The sequence below is a fragment of the Crocuta crocuta genome, unplaced genomic scaffold (assembly GCF_008692635.1).
Source record: "Crocuta crocuta isolate KB4526 unplaced genomic scaffold, BGI_CrCroc_1.0 scaffold369, whole genome shotgun sequence".
Taxonomy (NCBI): Eukaryota; Metazoa; Chordata; class Mammalia; order Carnivora; family Hyaenidae; genus Crocuta; species Crocuta crocuta.
The window spans coordinates 5,687,117-5,706,928 of record NW_027529441.1 but is presented as its reverse complement, the minus strand read 5'-3'; the positions used below and the strand labels follow the sequence as shown (position 1 = coordinate 5,706,928).

Sequence of the window (19,812 nt, the reverse complement as noted above, 5' to 3'; positions counted from 1 at the left end):
GTAGGATTATGTCCGGAAAGTGAGAATATAAAACAAAGCGGATTGGGGCGTTGGGCATTCTTGTGCCTCGTGAGCCTCCGTTGCCTGGCACGTTTGTTTCGCGCAACCTGCTGGGAGTTGTAGTCCTGGACCCGGGGGTGCCTGGGAGGCGGGAGGGGGGTTGGAGTTTCTCAGCGCCGATTCCGCGGGAAGGGCCCAGGGGCCTTACACTTCGAGTCGCAGGAGCTGCGGGTCTTCCTGGAAGAAGCGCTGCACGTGGAGCCCGCGTCCCTGCCGTTCTCAGCCGGCTCTGGAGCGCGGGTGGGGGCGACGGGGCCGATTCCGGAGCGGGTGAGTGCGGCCGCGGAGGAGGAAGGGAGCGCGGGCCCGCGCGGGCGGCCTCGTTCCGGGGCCTTCTCACCCACAGCGGCCCCCCCGCGGCCGCCTCTGTGTTTTGTTTCCGCTGGTCCCCGGCGCTGTGACTCCCATTTCCGTTCGTGGAGACTTGAGGGAGCCGGGTGGGGAGGGGCGGCTGAGGCAGTGCGGGGAGCAGAGGGGAGGGGCGCGCGGCGCGGGGCCCAGGGAAGCCGCGCGCCCCCGGGCCCCGGGCCCCCCGTGTCACTTCTCGTCGCTCACTTCCTTTGCTGTCCCCTTCTCGCCACTCCGCCGTCCCTGGCGGTCCCCAGTCGCCAAGGTCGGGACGAGACCCTGACGTCCCCGGGGTTTCGGAGGAAGGTTCTCAACCAGTCTCCTCGCCTACGCAGCGTTGCGCTATCGCTTCAACTCCAGTTGTTTTTCTAGAACTGTCCTCCGGTTGAGTCAAAGACACTTATTAACGTATATGTTGTCCATAGGGGTCTATTTGAGAAACGGGGAAGTAAGAGAAGGGGAAAACAATGGGTTAATGTAGTTTGTCAACATTTTCAGTATTTCGTGTACGAGAGGAGCCGTCTTAAGTGTTTGCAGAGTATTAGGGAATCCCGGCTTGATTAGGTTGACAGCGAGGAGAACAGTGCCTGATACTGCCTTGCAAGATGATGAGTCGTGATTTAGAAATACTGTCCACTTCATAGTTTCCACTAATGAGTTCCACTAGCAGGAATTCCAGGTCTGACTCGTGGGAGGAGCAAAGACTTAGAAAGATTCCCGGGAGCAAAGAGCCGGGCAGTGATAACATTCCTGGGTCCCGTGTGGCTTTCAGCTTAAGAAGAAACTGCTCAGCTCTTAAGCAGCAACTTTGGGGGAATGACCCGTCTGTATCAGGATTTGATCCAGGCTTTTCAAGGTTTTTGGGGTTTGTTGTTGTTGTTAGACCTAGTCTGGCACTAGGTGGATTTAAGTCAATTTACCTGAATTGCATATATACATGTCGTGAGAGATAAATAGTCTTGAAGAAACAAAGTAAGGAGCTAGATGTTAGGTAAGTTATAAGAGCCGAGTTATGGGGAGGCTGAATACTAAAAACTGTTGAGTTTACTCCCTCTCCAACTTCTCTTTGTAAAACTTCAAGTCTGCGTTCCTGGAAAACAAATTATACAGTGAAAATCTCCTGGGGCAGGGGTGGGGGTAGGGTCACCAAGTGTTAACCTTTCTCCATACTTGCTCGCTCTCTCTCTCTCTCTCTCTCTCTCTCTCTCCACAGATGTTTTGGTTTTTTTCTTAACTGTTGACTTTATTTTTCAAAAAAATTTTTTAATATTTTGCTTATTTCTGAGAGAGAGACAGCGTGAGCAGGGGAGGGTCAGAGAGAGAGGGAGATACAGAATCTGAAACAGACTCCAGGCTCTGAGTTGGCAGTCAGCACAGAGCCCAACAGGGGTGCCCGAACCGGTGATATCATGACCTGAGCAGAAGTTGGACGCTTAACTGAGGCCACCCAGGCGCCCCTGGGCAAAAATATCTTAAATTCTGTAAACAAACAACACATTCCAGTGAAGAAATACAGTCCTCAAATTTATCTAACTCCAAAAAAATATTAAACATAACTATTTAAAAAAAATTTTTTTAACATTTATTTATTTTTGAGAGAGAGAGATGGAGTGTGAGAAGGGTAGGGGGCAGAGAGAGAGGGAGATGCAGACTCTGAAGCAGGCTCCAGGCTCTGAGCTGTCAGCACAGAGCTGGACAAGGGGCCAGCATCCACAGACTGCTAGCCCATGACCCTAGCTGAAGTCAGACGCTTAACTGATTGAGCCGCCCCGGGCATCCCATTCATAACTGTATTTTAAAGAAAACTAGCCTGTGAAGTTTTCTGAACTCCAGGGTTATATTTAATCTAGGAAAAACCAGGGTTTCAGGAGGCAGCCCTCAGGGGAAGAGGCACCAAGTAAAATGTTCTCTTCTTCATTTTCTTAGGTATTGACATAGAATTCTGGAGGATTGGTTCCAGAAAAAGCTAAGACCTGCTCAAGCAGTGATATCAAAGATTTGGATCATTTCCCAAACCTCTCCATTAATGGTTTCTCTAGCCTGGAGGAGAGAAAGAGATCAATTCTGAGATCAATTCATGAGTAGTGTGATTTCTTCCAGAAGTACAGAAGGCTCATTTTTTGCTCTATTTGGCACCTTGTGGGCACTGAGCTATAACTTTTTTGGAAGCTTGCAGGATAAATTACTTTTAAACACCGCCCTGTTTTAGTGCTTGTTTTAAGTCCAGCCATAGGTATCCCTGCTGTGAAGCCTGCAGATCCATTTCTCAGCCTCTGGTTACTTCTCATTTCTATTTTTCCATAGTTCCCAGAAATTTCACTTGTTTTCTAATTCTTTTGTTAAATAGGCTATGGAGAGGCTCATGGCTGGCTCAGTTGGTAGAGCATGCAACCCTTGATCTCTAGGTCCTGAGTCCCCACATGGTGGAGCATCCTTGATTAAAATTTTAACAATAAGTAGTGGCGATGAAAGCGAGCAATAAATGTAAGCCCTGAAAATAAAACATAAGTGATCTTTTAAGTGTTGTTCTACTATAAACCCTATTCTCGTTTTTTCCTATACGGAACAGCTTTATGATTGTGTGTGTATACATTATTTTCTTGTTTCTCCATGCTAATAAAGTTTCCTAGCGTTTGCTGCTTTCTTGCAGTGGATACTCCTATCGGCCTCTGCTTCCAGCTGTCAGCAACAAAGCTGTCCTGGACATCCCGTTATCAGTCTACGTGAGAGTATCTGTGATGCTTATCCCAGGGCATAGTACTGGGTCATAAGTATAATCATACTTCAGTTGAGCAAGTGCTCTTAGATTTTTTTCCACAGTACCTACACCTATCCATTCCCCTATCAACAGAGGTAGAGGATTGTTATGTTTTTAGATCCCTACTATTTTCTGTAGTCAGCATTCTAAATTTTGCCATACATACACCAATAAATGGTATAAAGTGATTGTTCTTTATTTTAATTGCATTTTGGATGATCTGAATTTGAGCATTTTTTCATATCCTTCACCAGTTTGTTTTGTTTTCATGTGAATTTCCTTTTCTTAAAATGCTTTAACTCTTCTAATTTTTCCCGACTTTTTTGAGGTTGTTATCAGTTTGCAGGAATTAATTTTTTAATATTCCAATTATTAGTCCCTTGTCACTTTTGAGCATTGAAAGTATATTTTCCTACCCTGTAGCCTGACTTTCAAACATAAATCTTAATTTTTGTGCAATCAAATCCATCAGTTTCTTACCTTATGGTTTATGTGTTCGGAATTTTATTTAAGAAATCCTTTTCTATCATTAGACTGCAAAACATTCCCCACCATTTTCTTCTATTAGCATTATAGTTTTACCTTTTGTGTTTCAGCCTTTTAGGCACCTGGAGTCAATTTCATATGATGTACAGTAGTCCTTATAGCATTTGCTTTTTTCAACACGTTAATGGAATGCCTACTAGGGTGAGGCACCATTCCAAGTACTGTACTTCGTATACATATGTGAACAAGTGTCCTTGCCCTCTGCAGCTTAAGTTGTCCTATCAGGTAGGTCTCTACTGGGTCATCACTTGTTTTGCTATAGTGCTCAGTATGAATTCCACAGTTTCATACGTAGCATCAGCTAAGGGATAGGCTTTACGGGGAAAAGGGAAGACTTAATTGGTCTGAGGTAAACTAGAAAAGGCCCTAATCTTTAACTCATCCAAAACAAAAGTCTGCTGGGACCAAGGCAGGCTGCTGGGACCAAGGCAGTCAGCTGGGTGTACATGTTGTGTTTCTATTCAAGTGGAGAACCCCTCCCCTTAGTCTTCCTTGTAGGGCAGGTGTGAGAGCAACCTTGATAATGTGGGCGGAATCAGGTCATTTTATACCAGATAGTCTAGATTTAGGTACCAGCTGGAGACTAAGTTGTCAGAAAACCAGCTCCAGCTGTTAAGAGATGGTAGGACCGAAGGAAAGTTATAGCTCTTCTAAAGTGGGAAAGAAGACTTTTTTTTGTACTACTGTGTGACAAATTACTACACAGTGGCTCAAATACCATCAATTAATTATATGCAGTTCTGGAAATCAAGTCTGAAATGGGTCTTATTGGCCTAAAATCAGATGTTGGCAGAACAGTGTACTCTAGAGATTTCAGGAGAGAATTTGTTTCTTTTTTCATCTTCTGGAGGCTGCCTGTGTTCTTGGCTTGTGGCTCCTTTCCTCCAGCTTCAAAGCCAGTCATAGCTGACCCCTGAGTCTTTCTCACTTTGAATCATTCTGGATCTCTACAGATTTTTAAGGACTCTTGTGATTTTTTTTTTTTGGCCCAACTAGATAAACCAGGATAATCTCTATTTTAAAATCAGCTGGTTAGTAACCCTGATTCCACTTTGCTATGTAACTTCATGTATTTGCAGATTTTGGGTTATTATGCCTCCCACAGAGACTTTGGTCCCTTGAGAAGTTGAAACCTGGCAAAGCTCCTCCCACCTTAAGAAGCTAGGCAAAGTCCTTGGTCGAGACAAACCAATTTAAGTACCTAGAGTCACCTGGACAATTTTGGTCTTTGTGCTTTGATGATAATAGAATGGAGGGAGAAAGTGCATACAGAAATTAATGATAAAGTATGTTAGAGGGACAGATGCTGTAGATAAGAAAGGGGTAAAGGAGGAGACCGGTTATAGAACTAAATGGAGTGGTCAGGGTATACCTCATTGGGAAAAGGAGATTTGAGCAGAGACCTCAAAGAGGTGAGGAATTTAGGCAGGAGGACATCTGGGGGAAGAGGTGCCAGCCAGCCAGAACAGCAGCAACCAAGGCTGTTTGAGCAGGAGTTGGAGCAGTAATGGGGTGGGGATGGGGCTGGATCTGGTAGGGCCTTGCTGGCCACTGAAGTGTTTAGGTTTTACTGTGACTGGTATTGATATAGGAGTGCTACAGTTTAAAGAGAATCACACTGGCTGTTGTAGTGAGAGCAAGGGCACAGAAAGGGGGAAACCTGCGAGCAGGGGTTGTGGCAGTATTCCAGGTGAGAGATGTGCTGGCTCTCGTGCTCGTGTTCGCAGTAGAGAGCCTGTCTGAACAAAGCACGGTGGAGCCACGTGCAGTGAGCATCACCAACCTCTGGATAGTTTTCACATGAGTACATGTGTGTGTGTACACTGATAATACTCAAAATAAGATTGTCCTGTTGTGAAGATTCTAAAGCATTTGAATGCTTGTGCTCAGCACTCAGTAAATTGTTGTGATTATTAGGAATGAGTATTTGATTTCTTCATTTTGCCAAGTCTTATAAGTGGGAGACTCCTTTGCAAATATTAGAATATCAAATTTAGAGGATCATTTCCTTGTAAGTCAAAGGCACTTAGGGGTGCCTTTTAGATGTGATAGTAAACTTAGAAAACTATGCTAGACTGAGAGTATATATGGAGTCCAAAGACAAAGTCATTGATCTCCAGTGAGATTGTAACAGAATCTGGAACTTAGCAGCATTAACACCTCAGAAATGGCCTCAAAGAAATACCAATATATACAGCTATGTTATGAATTACTTAGCATTTTTTAAATTATAATGGTTTTGTATCAATGATAGATTAAAGCAGCAGGTAATAATTTTACATGACAGAAATAAAAAATTGAAATTAGTGGTTTGTTTAAGATACATAAAAGCACATCTAAAAAATCTCAAAATTTTAACTTATAATCAGAACAGTAATGTGCCTATCTATAATGATTTGCTATTTATTTTGCTATTTGAGAATATAGTACTTTTAGAAGACCTGTAATTTGTAATACAAATGCTAGCTGTAATTAACTTTAATGTACGTTACCCTATCATTATAAAGCTTTGTTGTAAGTTCTGCTACTAATGTATAGCTTTTAGCTGAACAGCTGTGGTTCATTTCCATGTTAATTTTTAGGGTACAGGTTTGAACCCATTATTAAGACTGAGGTGCTATAATAGAATTGACATACCTTTCACTTGATTTTGAAGTAATTTTAATTTATTGACCAAGACTTTGGGCCAAAAATCATCCCAATAAATACAATGGAATGATGAAGAAGTCATGTCAGGTTAATATAAATAATCATTGTGGATTTTCTTTTATGTGTGAAGATTACTTCCTCTTCTGCTTACCCTCTGCTTTTATTTAAATTGGATTTCTACTTTTCATATAGCATTTCTGCCTTAACTCTTGCAGGACTGACCTATTGAAATACTCCAACCATGACTAAAAGAGAAGCAGAGGAGCTGATAGAAATTGAGATTGATGGAACAGAGAAACCAGAGTGCACAGAAGAAAGGTCGGTGTTTTCTGAATTTACTACTTTTTATAATTCACAGCATACCTACTTAAAAATCAAGGTACAGTTTTTTTGGGGGGGGGGGGCTTTTTTTTTTTATTCCCAACTGACCTTAGTATTTGGGGGAGATAATGTATTGCTTTTTTACCTTTGACTTAATTGCTTTGTAGCTGGGAGGGAGAGAGTTTTAAACTAAAGGTAGTAATAAATTTAGCTGATAATAATCAAGCAATTGATTGTGATACTTCTTTCCCTGAGGATACTGTTTGATTCTTTTTCCTTTCCTCAATGCTGGTTATTTTTATTTCAAAAAGAGTTTTATTTACAAGCTGAAATAGTTTTAACAAATATCTATAAGTAACAGCTATAAACTAGTAACTGTCAGGAACATATGGATAAGTGAGACAGTAACCTGCCTTTGTAGAGGCCACATTGTGTGTGAGGAGGCATATAAATACATGGATAATCACGTGCACAGTACTAAGTATATAGTGGTGTGAAAGGTGTTCTTCTTGGAATAGTAATGAAATATTACTCCATTACTACCCTTACTCCATTAAGGAAGGGTAGTGGTAATGAGTTCCTATTACCCAGGGACACAGTCTGGGTAAAAATAGAGATTTGAGAGTCAAGAAGGAGTTTGAGGAAGGTGATGGCTTATGGTCCCTACATTTCTCTGTAAAGCAGGCAATGACATAATACGTTGAAAGTAAAAGGAACTGAAGAGTAGAGGACTTAAGCGAAATAAAAAGGTTTAGAACAATTTTGTTTTGAATGGACAATTACTAAGGTTGACAAGGATACTGAACATTGAGAGTAGAGCTGAGATTTAAGACCTAAATTTTTAATAGAGCTTTTCAACATGTTTGATTATGCTATTTTCTCCTCCTTTAATTATTGGATAGGTGTGTAGGTATACATACATTTGTTTATTTATGTCACAAATTACCCCAAAACTTAGCTACTTGAAACATGCAACATTTATTATTGCAGTTTCTCAGAGTCAAGAACCTGGAAGCAGTTTAGCCAGATGGTTCTGGCTCAGGGTATTTCATGACCTTATAGTTCAGCTGTCTGTCACGCTGGGCTACTGTCATCTGAAAAGTTGTTGACTGGGGCGAGCAGATCTGCTTCTAGGATCACTCATTCCCTGACCACGTGGGCGTCTCTGTGGCTCCTCAGGACATGGAAGGTGGCTTCCCTTAAAGCAGATGGTGTGAGGTAATACTTCCCAGGAGAGACGTTGTAGTGTCTCCAAGGGACCTCTGAGGTGATGCACTGCTTCCAGCTCCGAACAGTGTGGGAGGCAGAATATTAGGAGGTGAGGGTCACTTGGGTTCTTGGAGCCTGACGTGTGTCAATTTATGTTTATGTAACACACAAATGGCCCACAGAACCTAAAGTGTTTACTGCTAGGCCCTGTACAGAAAATCTCTGCAGAGTCTGTCTCCTGTAAGAACTTGATAGTTACTAGGTTGGCCTGGGGAGTAGCTGTAAAGGAGCAGTTAGCACTCCGAAGCCACCGTCCGCTCCCTGTTGTGCAGGGGTTAAGGTCCCGTGATAGGAGATCGTCCATAGTTTTTCAAGAGAAATTCAGATTTTTTGCATGAAATTTCCCAAGGTTTAAGTGGTAGCAACAAAATATTAAAAAAAATTTTTTTTTAATGTTGAGCTCACATAAAGTAGGTCTTTTAAAATGTCTTAAAGTGACATTTCTTTTAAAGAATGATTGCTACAGAAAAAGAAAAACCTAGCCTGTGGTGTGATAGCTAAAGAATTTGTTAGAAATACTTGGCCAAAGACCCAATTGTTTTACCTTAATAAAAATAATGGTAATAGTTTACAATTATTTAAAAATAATCTTTGTTTTTAATCATGAGTGTTCTATTATGAACTTTTATTAAAGTTTTAGAAGAAATTTGGGTTATGTACACTAACAAGTGGGAGTATCGTACATATATCACTTTATACTTGGAATTTATGTGAAAATGGACCTGGACAAATTTTTAAATACATGATGCTGTCTTTGACAACTGCAAATAAGATTCAAATTATATTAAGTGTGCTGTGAAACTTAATTGAATTCCAGATTCACTAATTTAGCAAGATATTATTTGATGTGTGCCTTCTGTTCGACACCATACAAGGATTTCAAAAAAGTATGTAGAATTGTTTGCCAAAGATTTTACCCTTGAGGAACTTAAGATTTCATAGAATTCAGAGTATGAAATAACAAATACAGAAGAGTCTCAGACAGCTTTAAAGCAGGAATGTAATTTTTTAAGTGTGGAATTACGCTGATTATAACCAGTAGTTCTCAGATTAAGTTAAATCAGAAGTATTTATGTTACTTACATTTTCATGCCTTATGATTTACATTTATGTTGGTAAAGGAAATTGACGAGTAGAAATGGTACACAAATTTTAAGGAGACTCTTTTATCTTCCATTCTGGGCCTAAAATTTTTCACAATAACTTGAAAATGTAACATAAATGCAAATGGACCCTGATAAATATTGCATATGTAGTATTTTTACATGTATGCACACATATGGACATATATATACCTAGAGAGATCTATCTGCAAGGATATATCTTTACATTTCAAGCTAACTAACATTTCTCTGTGATTCAGTATTCAATTTGGCAACAGTAGTTGGTGATAAGCCTGCCACTATGAATAGTGTCTATGCAGAAATGAGTTTCAAAGACCAGAAATGTGTTTTGGTATTGAATTTTGGTTTGAGTGTAGTTACTTTAATATCCAGGGTAAAAATGTAGTTGTTAACAATTATATCCTTTAATATTTAGCATTGTAGAACAAACCTACACTCCAGCTGAATGTGTAAGCCAGGCTATAGACATCAATGAGCCAATAGGCAACTTAAAGAAACTACTGGAACCAAGACTACAATGTTCTTTGGATGCTCATGAAATTTGCCTGCAAGATATCCAGGTAAAAACAAAAAAATTTTTTTTGTTTGAGGTTTATGTTTCAACATTTAAGTCTGCATTAGAATTTTTTTAAAGTAATCGTTACACCTGCATGAACTAAGATCCCCCAGATCAACAACTGCATGATTTACCAACTTGAGTCAGCCAGGAGTCCCAGAAATGTTTTTTTGTTAGCCTTTTATCTCTATAGCTATAGTCTGTATAACTAAATTTTACCGGTTTTACAAAATTTAAGCATTTAGAAATAAAAGTTCTTAGGGCGCCTGGGTGGCTTAGTCGGTTAAGCGTCCGACTTTCGCTTAGGTCATGATCTCGCGGTTCGTGGGTTCGAGCCCCGCGTCGGGCTCTGTGCTGACTGCCAGCTCAGAGCCTGGAGCCTGTTTCAGTCTGTGACTCCCTCTCTGACCCTCCCCTGCTCACGCTGTCTCTCTCTCTCCTAGAAAAAACTAAAACATTAAAAAAAAAAAAATTAAAAAGAAATAAAAGTTCTTCTAGCAAAGTTCTCTCCATTTAAAATTATATTTAAAAGATTGAGTACTAAACCAAACATTTGCTTTTTACTTTCACAAATATAAAATAAGTTCAAATACATGTGAATCAAAGCCTAAACATAAAGTAGTGAGACACGCATTGACATTGGAACCTGAAGTGTGCCCTCCTCACACCCTGTTTCTAACTAGCTTTTAGCTTTTTTGTGTATTAGTTTCCTTATCTATAAGAAGAAAAAATTTGACTAAATGACTTTTACGTTCCCTTCCATTTTAATTTGCTCCAGCAATGAATTTCGGATAAGAACTTAAATACTAGTGTATATATTTCTTAGAGTTTATTGGAATAGGATTTTAGCTGTGGTTGTAGTTCAACAGTGTATTATGTTTTCAGCATATTCATAGGCATGTTTTATCATATTCTTTCAAGAAAGGTAGTATTTTCATATATAAAAGGTAATGGCTTAGATAGAATTGCTCAAATAGTTTCTCCAGACCTTCCTTGTTTATAGGAGTATTAGAGTTTTATACTGTTTTTTTATGCTAATTTATACTAATACAGATTGTGTCCTCTTTAGGATTATTTGGGATTATTTAATCTCTTTTTTTCTCCCCTTTGCTTGCCTTGTGACATAGCTATTCCATGTGTTGTAGGACTTTTGCCTTAGTTTTTTAGAAATTCAAATCATCTTNGTGAGAGTGCGCGGGAGGGGCAGAGAGAGAGAGAAAGAGAGATAGGAAGCAATAGAGAATGCCAAGCAGGCTTTGCATTGTCAGCACAGAGCCTAATGTGGGGCTCAAACTCATGAACCATGGTATCATGATCTGAACCAAAGCCAAGAGTCGTCTGACACTCAACCGACTGAGCCACCCCGGCACCCCTGTCTATTATTTTTAAATAATATTTTGATGTAGAGTAAGTTGAAATGTTTAAATGAAACTTGTACATTTCACTTGGCACTCAGCCATACTTTTATCTTTTCCTTTCAGTAGTAAATCTAGTAAATGTTGAAAGGGGCAAGGGTATTGTTCTTCTAGAAATAGAGAATGTATGTGAGTCTAATAATATAATTTTTTAAGATTTAAGTCTTCTCTTAGAGAAAAAATTAGCACAGTCTTTTTGAAGGTTATCTGGTATTTAGCGTGTATTAATATTAAATGTGAAATACCTAGTAGTTCACCTCAATAAATTGTTCTTACAGAAATCCTCATCTAGGTGAGCAGAGTTCTACATCTGAGATGTTCATTGCATGGTTGTGCAGAAACTGAAAATAAGTCAGATGTTCCAAAAACAGAATTAGATAAATGATTTGTGTAGATTGGCATTTAAGGCAGCCATTAAAAATTGGTGAAATGGAGCTATATGGGCAGTTTACCTTGAATGAAAAAATAATTGGAGGGGTGCCTGGGTGGCTCAGTTGGTTAGGCATATGACTCTTGATGTTTGCTCAGGTCATGGTCTTGTGGTTGTGGGAACTTGTGGGATTGAGCCTCACTTTGGGCTCTGTAGACAGCGTGGAACCTGCTTGGGATTATCTCTTTTTTCCTCTCTTTCTGCCCCTCCCCTGTTCTCAGTCTCTCTCTCAAAATAAACTTTAAAAAATAATAATTAAGAACACTGTTACATTTTATCATTTAACATTCACATCAGTTTTTGAAATCAGCATTTTATTTTTTAATTTTAGAAAGAAAGCATGAGTAGGGAGAGGACAGAGTGGGGGGGAGGGAAGAGAGAGAGAGAACCTTAAGCAGGCTCCATACTCAGTGTGGAACCCATCACAGGGCATGATCCTAGGATCATGACCTGAGTCAAAATCAAGAGTCAGATGTTCAACCAACTGAGCCATCTAGTAGCCCCAAAATCAGCATATTCTTAATTACATTCTACAGATGTAGAAACTGAAATTTAAAGAAGTTAAAAATTTGTCCAATGAATAACTACAAAGAGATACATTGGAATTTGAACCCAGGCTTATGTGACTTCAGAATTCTTGTTTGAGGCAGACTTTTAGAAAAAAAGTTTGTATTGAATAACTCAATGTCACTGGGCTTTACCTCATTTTTCTCATCTTTAAAATAAAGGGGAAAAAAAAGAAAGGGGAATCCGGACTTGATCTCTTGTCTTTCAGCTCTAACATTTATTGCTTTTTTGGGGCGCCTGGGTAACTCAGTTGGTTAAGCATCCGACTTCGGCTCAGGTCATGATCTCACGGTTTGTGGGTTCGAGCCCCACATCAGGCTCTGTGCTGACAACTAACTCAGAGCTTGGAGCCTGTCTTTGGATTCTGTGACTCCCTCTCTCTCTGACCCTCCCCTGCTCACGCTGTCTCTCTCTCTCAAAAATAAATAAAACATTAAAAAATTGTAATTAAAAAAAACATGTATTGCTTTTTTTTTTTTTTATCATACCTGGCCTAACCAAGATGAAAGTATTACCTGCAAAGTACCCAAAGTATCATAAGTTCTCAGTAAATATTAGTTGAATAAGTGGAAATACGCATAATTCATAGTATCACAGAATTCAGAACTAGCCTAGGATCTAAAGCATTTTACATTCGTTCCCTGTTTTCCTTTCTCTCCTTAAAAAGAATGTGAGAATAACAACTTCTCTTCTTCATAACAACTAACCACATGCATTTGGAGTCAGAATGCTTGCTGCTTGTAGTGATGCTTTTGCGTTTTCAGATGAATGTCTACTTGAAAGCTGATGGAAAGTAGCAGAGTTGTGCTTCTTTGAGAAGTATGTGAACTAGCTAGTATATTCAGCACTACCTGAGAGTTCACTGTCAGAGTTCCACGTGCTGTAGCTTCTACTGGACCACACCAGTGCCTACTGCACAGAGGAGGAATCTGGGTATCAGGAGAGTTTTTAACAGAGCGTCAAGCAGAGAGACTTCTTTTAAGGAGTAAAACTACCGTGTTTGACCTGTCTTTCTGTAGGGTTATACAGTTTGTCTTATCCTTGTTCATATTTAGACCTAAAGTCATTTAAGATTTTAGGTTTTATTTATATGACTACTTTTTTAATGTTAGAAAATGTGTTTGTCCCATGACTACAGCATTGACTGAATTCTTAGGAATGGGAATGGGAGGAGCTTTGTGCCTCCAGCTGCATGGAATGCAGGCACACAGATGTATACCTTATTCAAGATAATTCCAGTGCAAGTGTACTTTTAAATGGTGACAAAATGTCTGGAAGTCAGAATCTTACATTTTGTCCTCAATTTCCATTGTGTGAAATGCATTGACTATTAGGAGAAGTGAAGGATAAATGCACTAATACTGAAAGGATATAGATTTATTGTAGAAGATACCAAAGCTAGGTCAGGTAGTAAGCTCATAAGCTTTAACTTTATTAACTGCATTACCAGAGATTTAGAGTTAACCCTGATCTTAAATGTGTCATTGCTAATTCGGGAGACTTGGCAAAAATTATGTTAATAGATTTATATAAAAATCTCCCCACTAATTAAACACCCTTGCTTATTTGTGACAGATAAATTGCATTATTGCCTACTTTTAATATATATACAGAATAAACAGTAATAATGCCTTTTGGCATTATTTAAAATCCTAAACTAGACTCCAGAGCTAGAGCAAACCATCACCTCAAATAAATTTGGTTAATTTATCTTGTCTTTAATTACTACCATGGTTGTTAAAATATGTTTAATTTCGACAAAGAAATGATATGACAACTTGGATAATTAGTTGTGTTCTTATAATTCCATTAGTATGTCTCAGAAATTAAGTCCTGTTTGAACATCCATTTATATTAAACCAGATGACTGAACTAAAATTTGTCTTTATCATTTTCCCATGTTTAGCTGGATCCAGAACGAAGTTTGTTTGACCAAGGAGTAAAGACAGATGGAACTGTACAACTTAGTGTACAGGTAATTTCTTACCAAGGTAAGCTACTTTTAGTGTAGTTACTTTAGTTCAGGTTTTTTAAATATGGGAGAACTCAGTTTTACAAGTTTCAGGTATTTTAGGTAGTTGTCTGAATTACCTAATGTGATGTTATAGCCACATATTCATGCCTTTGGTTTAATAATTCTATCTGTCAGGGTGAAGTAGACAGTATAACATATTCTACCTAGTTTACTCAGGGAAGAATGTATTGTAAGGTAGAGAGAGGTGGAAATAGACGTTCTGGTTCACGTGTTCAGAACACCTTAGCCACACTGCAGGGCCGGATTGCCGAGGGAGCTGCTGCCCTGCCACGGAAGCCACCAAAGCTCAAAGCCACCACTGTAGCGTCAGCGTAGAACCGTGACCCACGCTAGCCAGAAATATGGGTGTCATTTACTCAGTTCCAAATAGCAGGCTTATGCCAGTGATTCTAGAACCTGAATCCTAACCGGAACCTTAGCTGCAAAGGAAATCGAGTCTCTACAGTTTAGCACAGAGAGCAGTTTGCAAAAGATACTAATCTTGTGTAAGTACAAAACTTAGAAAATTAGAAAACTGTTTTTGGTAGGTTGAATCTTGGTTTTTAAAAATATGGCTCGTTAGGAGTTCTTGCCAGAGTTTTGGACTAATTTAAATGTTTGAACGTAATCTGTTGCTCATAATCACAAATCAGAGTGTTCTCAAACTATGCAAATGGTAGTTATCTTCTCATCTACAATTTCCCCCAAGATTGACCATCATTGGCAAAAAGAAAGAAATTTCTTGTTTTTAAAAGCCTAGTGACTTCTCCGTGCAAGTGTATTTAGGAAGAGTTGACTTGATGAAATTTGAATGGAGGATTAGAGATTAATTTTAGGAAAAAATTTTTTAAAAGTTCCAGTTCTTTTTTTCATGCGTATTTGAAAAAATGTGACTTATCTTTGGACCAGATAATGAATGATAAGCTATATATTTTATTGTAGAGTTGGTTTTCAAGGAGAATTGAAGTTCACTTTTGTTTTTTCTTTCAAATACACTTTGATTAAATTGGATATAGATTAAAACAGATGAAATGACCAAACAGTAGCTGTTAAGTAATATGGTAGTTTCTTAGAGCTGTCATTGTAACAGAAGTATCTTGAGCTGATATTATAAAGACCTAGTGTATTCTGTTTTGAATATCTTAAGAATTAGGGATATTATTTTTTCATTCAATTGAAAATGGAAATCAGAAGCTAATAATGTGAATTTAAAAAACTCAGTGCCAATTCATTTTTAAGACATGCACTTTGACCTTTGAAAAGAAAAGCAGTCAGTAAATAATTTCAATTTGCTTAGAAGGACTTCTAAAAATTCTGCAGGTGGGTAGCTACTCCTTTATATTCTCCCTAGTCTAGCTTTTATTTTCTAATCCATATTGGTACTTTTTTTCCCCTAATAAATGTTTATGAGTAGCTATGTGTGTGGTGGTAGTAGTAGTGCTGGTGATTTTAAATTGTCTTAGACTTAATAGAAAAGTTGCAAGGTGTGCCTGGATGATTCAGTCAGTTAAGTGTTGGACTTCAGCTCAGAACATGATCTCGCGGTTTGTTAGTTCAAGCCTTGCTTCAGGCTCTGTGTTGTCAGCTCAGAGCCTGGAGCCTGCTTTGGATTCTGTTCTCCCTCTCTGCCCCTCCCCTGCTCACGCTCTGTCTCTCTCTCAAAAATAAAAAAACTAAAAATTAAAAAAAAAACAAAAAAGTTCCATGAATAGTAAAAGAATTCCTGGATGTCCTTTACCCAGATTCCCCAAATGTTAACTTTTATTTCATTGGCTTTGTTCTCCGTCCACCCATCCCCATGTTATCTTTTTTGCCCTGTTTAAGAATAAGTTGCAGGGATGTCTTGGTGGCTCAGTCAGTTAAGCATTCAACGTCAGCTTGGGTCTGATGACGTGACAGCTCACAGCCTGGAGCCTGCTTTGGATTCTGTGTTGCCCTCTCTCTCTGCCCCTCCCCTGCTTGTGCTCCGTCTCTGTCTCTCAAAAATAAATGTTTAAAAAAAAAAAAGAAGAAGTTGCATACATGATCTCTTTCTATCTACATCAGTGTATGTGTTTTCTGAAAACAAGGAATTCTTTTGTATGACATTACAATAATCAAAATCAGGAAATTAATCTTGACACAGTACTCTTATCTACTAAAGTTCATTGAATAATTGTATTTATGTGTACAAGAGAGTGTTTACACTACCATTTGAGAATGCCTAAACTAAGCTAGTGACTTTTTAGTACCTTTTACGTTTCCATTTAGATTTACCTTTTTTTAAATTCACTTTTAAGGAATTGAGCCTAAGCTAAACATCCTTGAAATTGTTAAACCTGCGGAAACAGTTGAAGTAGTTATCGATCCAGATGCCCACCATGCTGAAGCAGAAGCACATCTTGTTGAAGAAGCTCAAGTAATAACGCTTGACGGCACAAAACACATCACAACTATTTCAGATGAGACCTCAGAGCAAGTGACACGCTGGGCCGCCGCGCTGGAAGGTTATAGGAAAGAGCAAGAGCGCCTTGGGATACCTTACGGTAATAAAGTACTTGATTATGTGTTGGGGGTGTAACAGGCATTAAGCTTGACATGGAAGACACTAGGGTGAGTAAGTTATACTCTGTTTTTGATGTTGAATATTTAGGAAGAATATTGATTTTCTATACTTTTTTATCCTTTGTGGACAGATATTTTTGCAGGTGCTGGGAATACAAAGAAATAAAAAACAAAATCTGCTTTCAGAGTGTTCGCAGTGTAGTTGAAGAGAGAAAAGATAATTGAAAAGAAATAATTGCCATAAAAGGTAGCATGGTTTTAAGCTGTAACTTATATATGTATAAAGGGGATATGCTGTCAGAATCTCAAGGGATCACAGTGGCCTGAGGGGAAATGGGGAAAAGGTTTTTTATAGACACAGAAACTGTTGGGCAGAGAAGGATAGACCAGACAGGAAACAAATGTGCAAAAGGTAGACATGGGAGTGAGTATGTAGGAGTAGTGAGGTTTGGTGGAGTTACCCTCTAGCAGTAGCAGTATAGAACTGCTTTTGATTGATGGATGTGACCATGTGGCAGGAGTACATGGCATACGTTGGTGCGCATAGAGACTGAATGAAGAGAAAACAGGCATGTTATGGTTGAGTTGTGGCTAGGTGATAATGTCTGGGTTAGTCTGGGCTTGATAATTTCTGGGGAAAGAGATGAATGAAAATAGTGATGGGGCTGAGCAACTGACGGATGGATGGATTGTGTGAGGATAGAAAGGAGAGGAGCAAGTACTGATGCACCTTCTTAAGCTTGGGTACATATAGGGCAATAGTGATGAGAACTGGTTACATCTTCATTACATATTTAGTGAACTGTATGTGCTAGGCATCATGTTAAATGCTGGGTTTTTGACAGTACATAACAAAGATGGTCCGTGCCCTCCAGAGCTTAAGTGGGAGAGGTAGGGAAGTCTGGTGTTGGGAAGATTTTTTCAAGAGAAAGTAGTACTACTTTTGAATGGCATATACTCAACTGAAGGTAACCGGAAAGTATTTTCGGTATACAAGATTTGGACTGGAGGTGAAGATGTTTTCAGGGACTACACTGTATTGAATTTGTATGAAGCCATAAAATATATGCAGCCTCTGATGGAGAGAGACAAAATGGAAGGGAGCACAATGGAGCTTGTCAAAATTTCAGGTTGAGGAAAAGGAAGGGAGATAGAATGGCTGAAGAGACAGAAGGAAAATACAAAATGTATACAGTGAGATTGGACTGAGATTGGAAAAGAGCTGTAGATGGGCAAGACTGCTCACACTGACAACAAAGAAAAAAAAATGCCAGCTGAGTAGTATCTATTAAATTTGGTGATCAGAGGCTCATTGGTAGATTTAGAAAAAAGTAACTATAGAGTTAGAAAAAGATGAATTATAGGAAATAAATAGACATGGAAATGGAAACTACAGAATATTATCCTTTGTTGGGGGGCAAATGGGAAGAGTGGTGAGAGAATAAATAAATATTATTGAAGGTTCGAAGAGTTGTTGGTAAGCTGAGTATTTGTAGATAAAATGGTTTGCCACTAGCTGGAAAAGGGTAGATGAAGGAAGCCAGGAGAGGGGTTTTGAATTGGAACATGAGGTAAGCCCATTTCAGAGGATGAGATCAAGCCTGTTCCTCAGAGATGGTGTAGTTGACAGTATTGTTACCTGTTTCTGATGTGTGGAAGCTAGCATAGATGTTGTGCTTGACCTGGTTACTGAGTCACCCCTGAGAGAGGAAATGCTGAGAAGGAAAGAAGGGAGCATAAAAACATTTGAAATAATATTTTACATAGTTTGCTCGACTTTCAACAAGAACTTTTTCAGTAGTAGAAACCTTTTTTTAAATTAAATATAATTTATTGTCAAGTTAGCTAACATAACAGTGTATACAGTGTGCTTTTGGTTTCAGGTGTAGATTGCCGTGATTCAGCATTTATATACAACACCCAGTGCTCATCCCAACAAGTGCCTTCCTCAATGCCCATCACCCATTTTCCCCTCTCCCCTGAGTAGTAGAATCTTTCATGGAGAGTAATAGTAATCTTGTAGAGTGCAAGATTATAAACTCTGACTCAGAGTTTCTACCGAGGGTACTATTTACTTAGAATAAAGGTTTTTTAAAATACTTCACATTTATTTAGGTATAGGGAAATTTTTTTCATCATTGATTTTTTTTTTTGTCCTAAAATTGTTAGCAAATGGAAAGTTTTAGAAATTTAATTACTATTTTCTTAGAAAACTATTGTTTCAGGTTTCTTTCTGCACATAAGGGTAGTCATTTTGCAATTGCTTATTAATTCTGTGCAAAATTGAAATATGGCTGACTGGTCATAGCTACTTTATTTTTTTTTATTTTTTTATTTTTTTTAAATGTTTTTTTATTTATTTTTAGGAGAGAGAGAGAGAGAAATAGCGTGAGCAGGGGAGGGTCAGAGAGAGAGGGAGTCACAGACTGAAACAGGCTCCAGGCTCTGAGCTGGCAGTCAGCACAGAGCCCGACGCGGGGCTCGAACCCATGAACCGCAAGATCGTGACCTAAGCAAAAGTCGGATGCTTAACCGACTAAGCCACCCAGGCGCCCCTCAACTTTATATCTTGACAGGAGCTTAGAACCACCTGATCATATATATATAATCCTTTGACTTTTAGATTTTTCCAGGACTCCTATTTTTTCTGCTGGTTTTGTTTTTGTTTTTTACTATTTCACATTTAAAAGCTATAGATGAGAATCAAATTAATGAATTTATGGTAGTTAGAAGTCTAGTCAAATGGGATGTTCAAGCTGACTAAAGTTAAAGTCTATTTATTCTTATCCTTTTTTAATAAGAATATTAAAAAGATGACTATGCTTATTTACATTTAATTTTTCTTCCAGTTTGAATAATTAACAAGAAAGATATTCATGTTTTTGGCTCCCAAAATTGTCAGATATTAACATTTTAAAATATTACAAGTGTTGGGGTGCCTGGATGGCTCAGTCAGTTGAGCATCTGACTTCAGCTCAGGTCATGATCTCATGACTCATGAATTCGAGCCACACGTCAGGTTCTGTGCTGACAGCTTGGAGCCTAGAGCCTGCTCTGCCCTCCCCTACTCATGTTCTCTCTCTTTCCTTCTTCCTCCCTCCCTCCTTCCCTCTCTTCCTCTCCAAAATAAACATTAAAATTTTTTTTTTTAATATTACAAATGTAAAATACCCGCTACAAAAAGAGAAGAATGTAAAATTGTTTAAATTGT

General features: G+C 38.8%; 1 protein-coding gene across 3 annotated transcripts in view; it reads left to right on the top strand.

The window, feature by feature from the left end:
- Positions 1-19,812, top strand: part of GABPA (GA binding protein transcription factor subunit alpha) — a 36,267-nt gene that overhangs the window by 274 nt on the left and 16,181 nt on the right. The window contains exons 1-5 of one of the 3 annotated variants that reach the window (XM_077760222.1): positions 146-330; positions 6,577-6,679; positions 9,491-9,635; positions 13,950-14,034; positions 16,337-16,582. In XM_077760222.1, the coding sequence (XP_077616348.1) occupies positions 6,603-6,679; positions 9,491-9,635; positions 13,950-14,034; positions 16,337-16,582 (553 nt within the window). In that variant the 5' untranslated portion in view covers positions 146-330; positions 6,577-6,602. Of the gene's footprint in view, positions 1-145; positions 331-3,786; positions 3,938-6,576; positions 6,680-9,490; positions 9,636-13,949; positions 14,035-16,336; positions 16,583-19,812 lie in introns of those variants that run through there. The other 2 variants (XM_077760224.1, XM_077760223.1) reach the window with 2 other exon arrangements.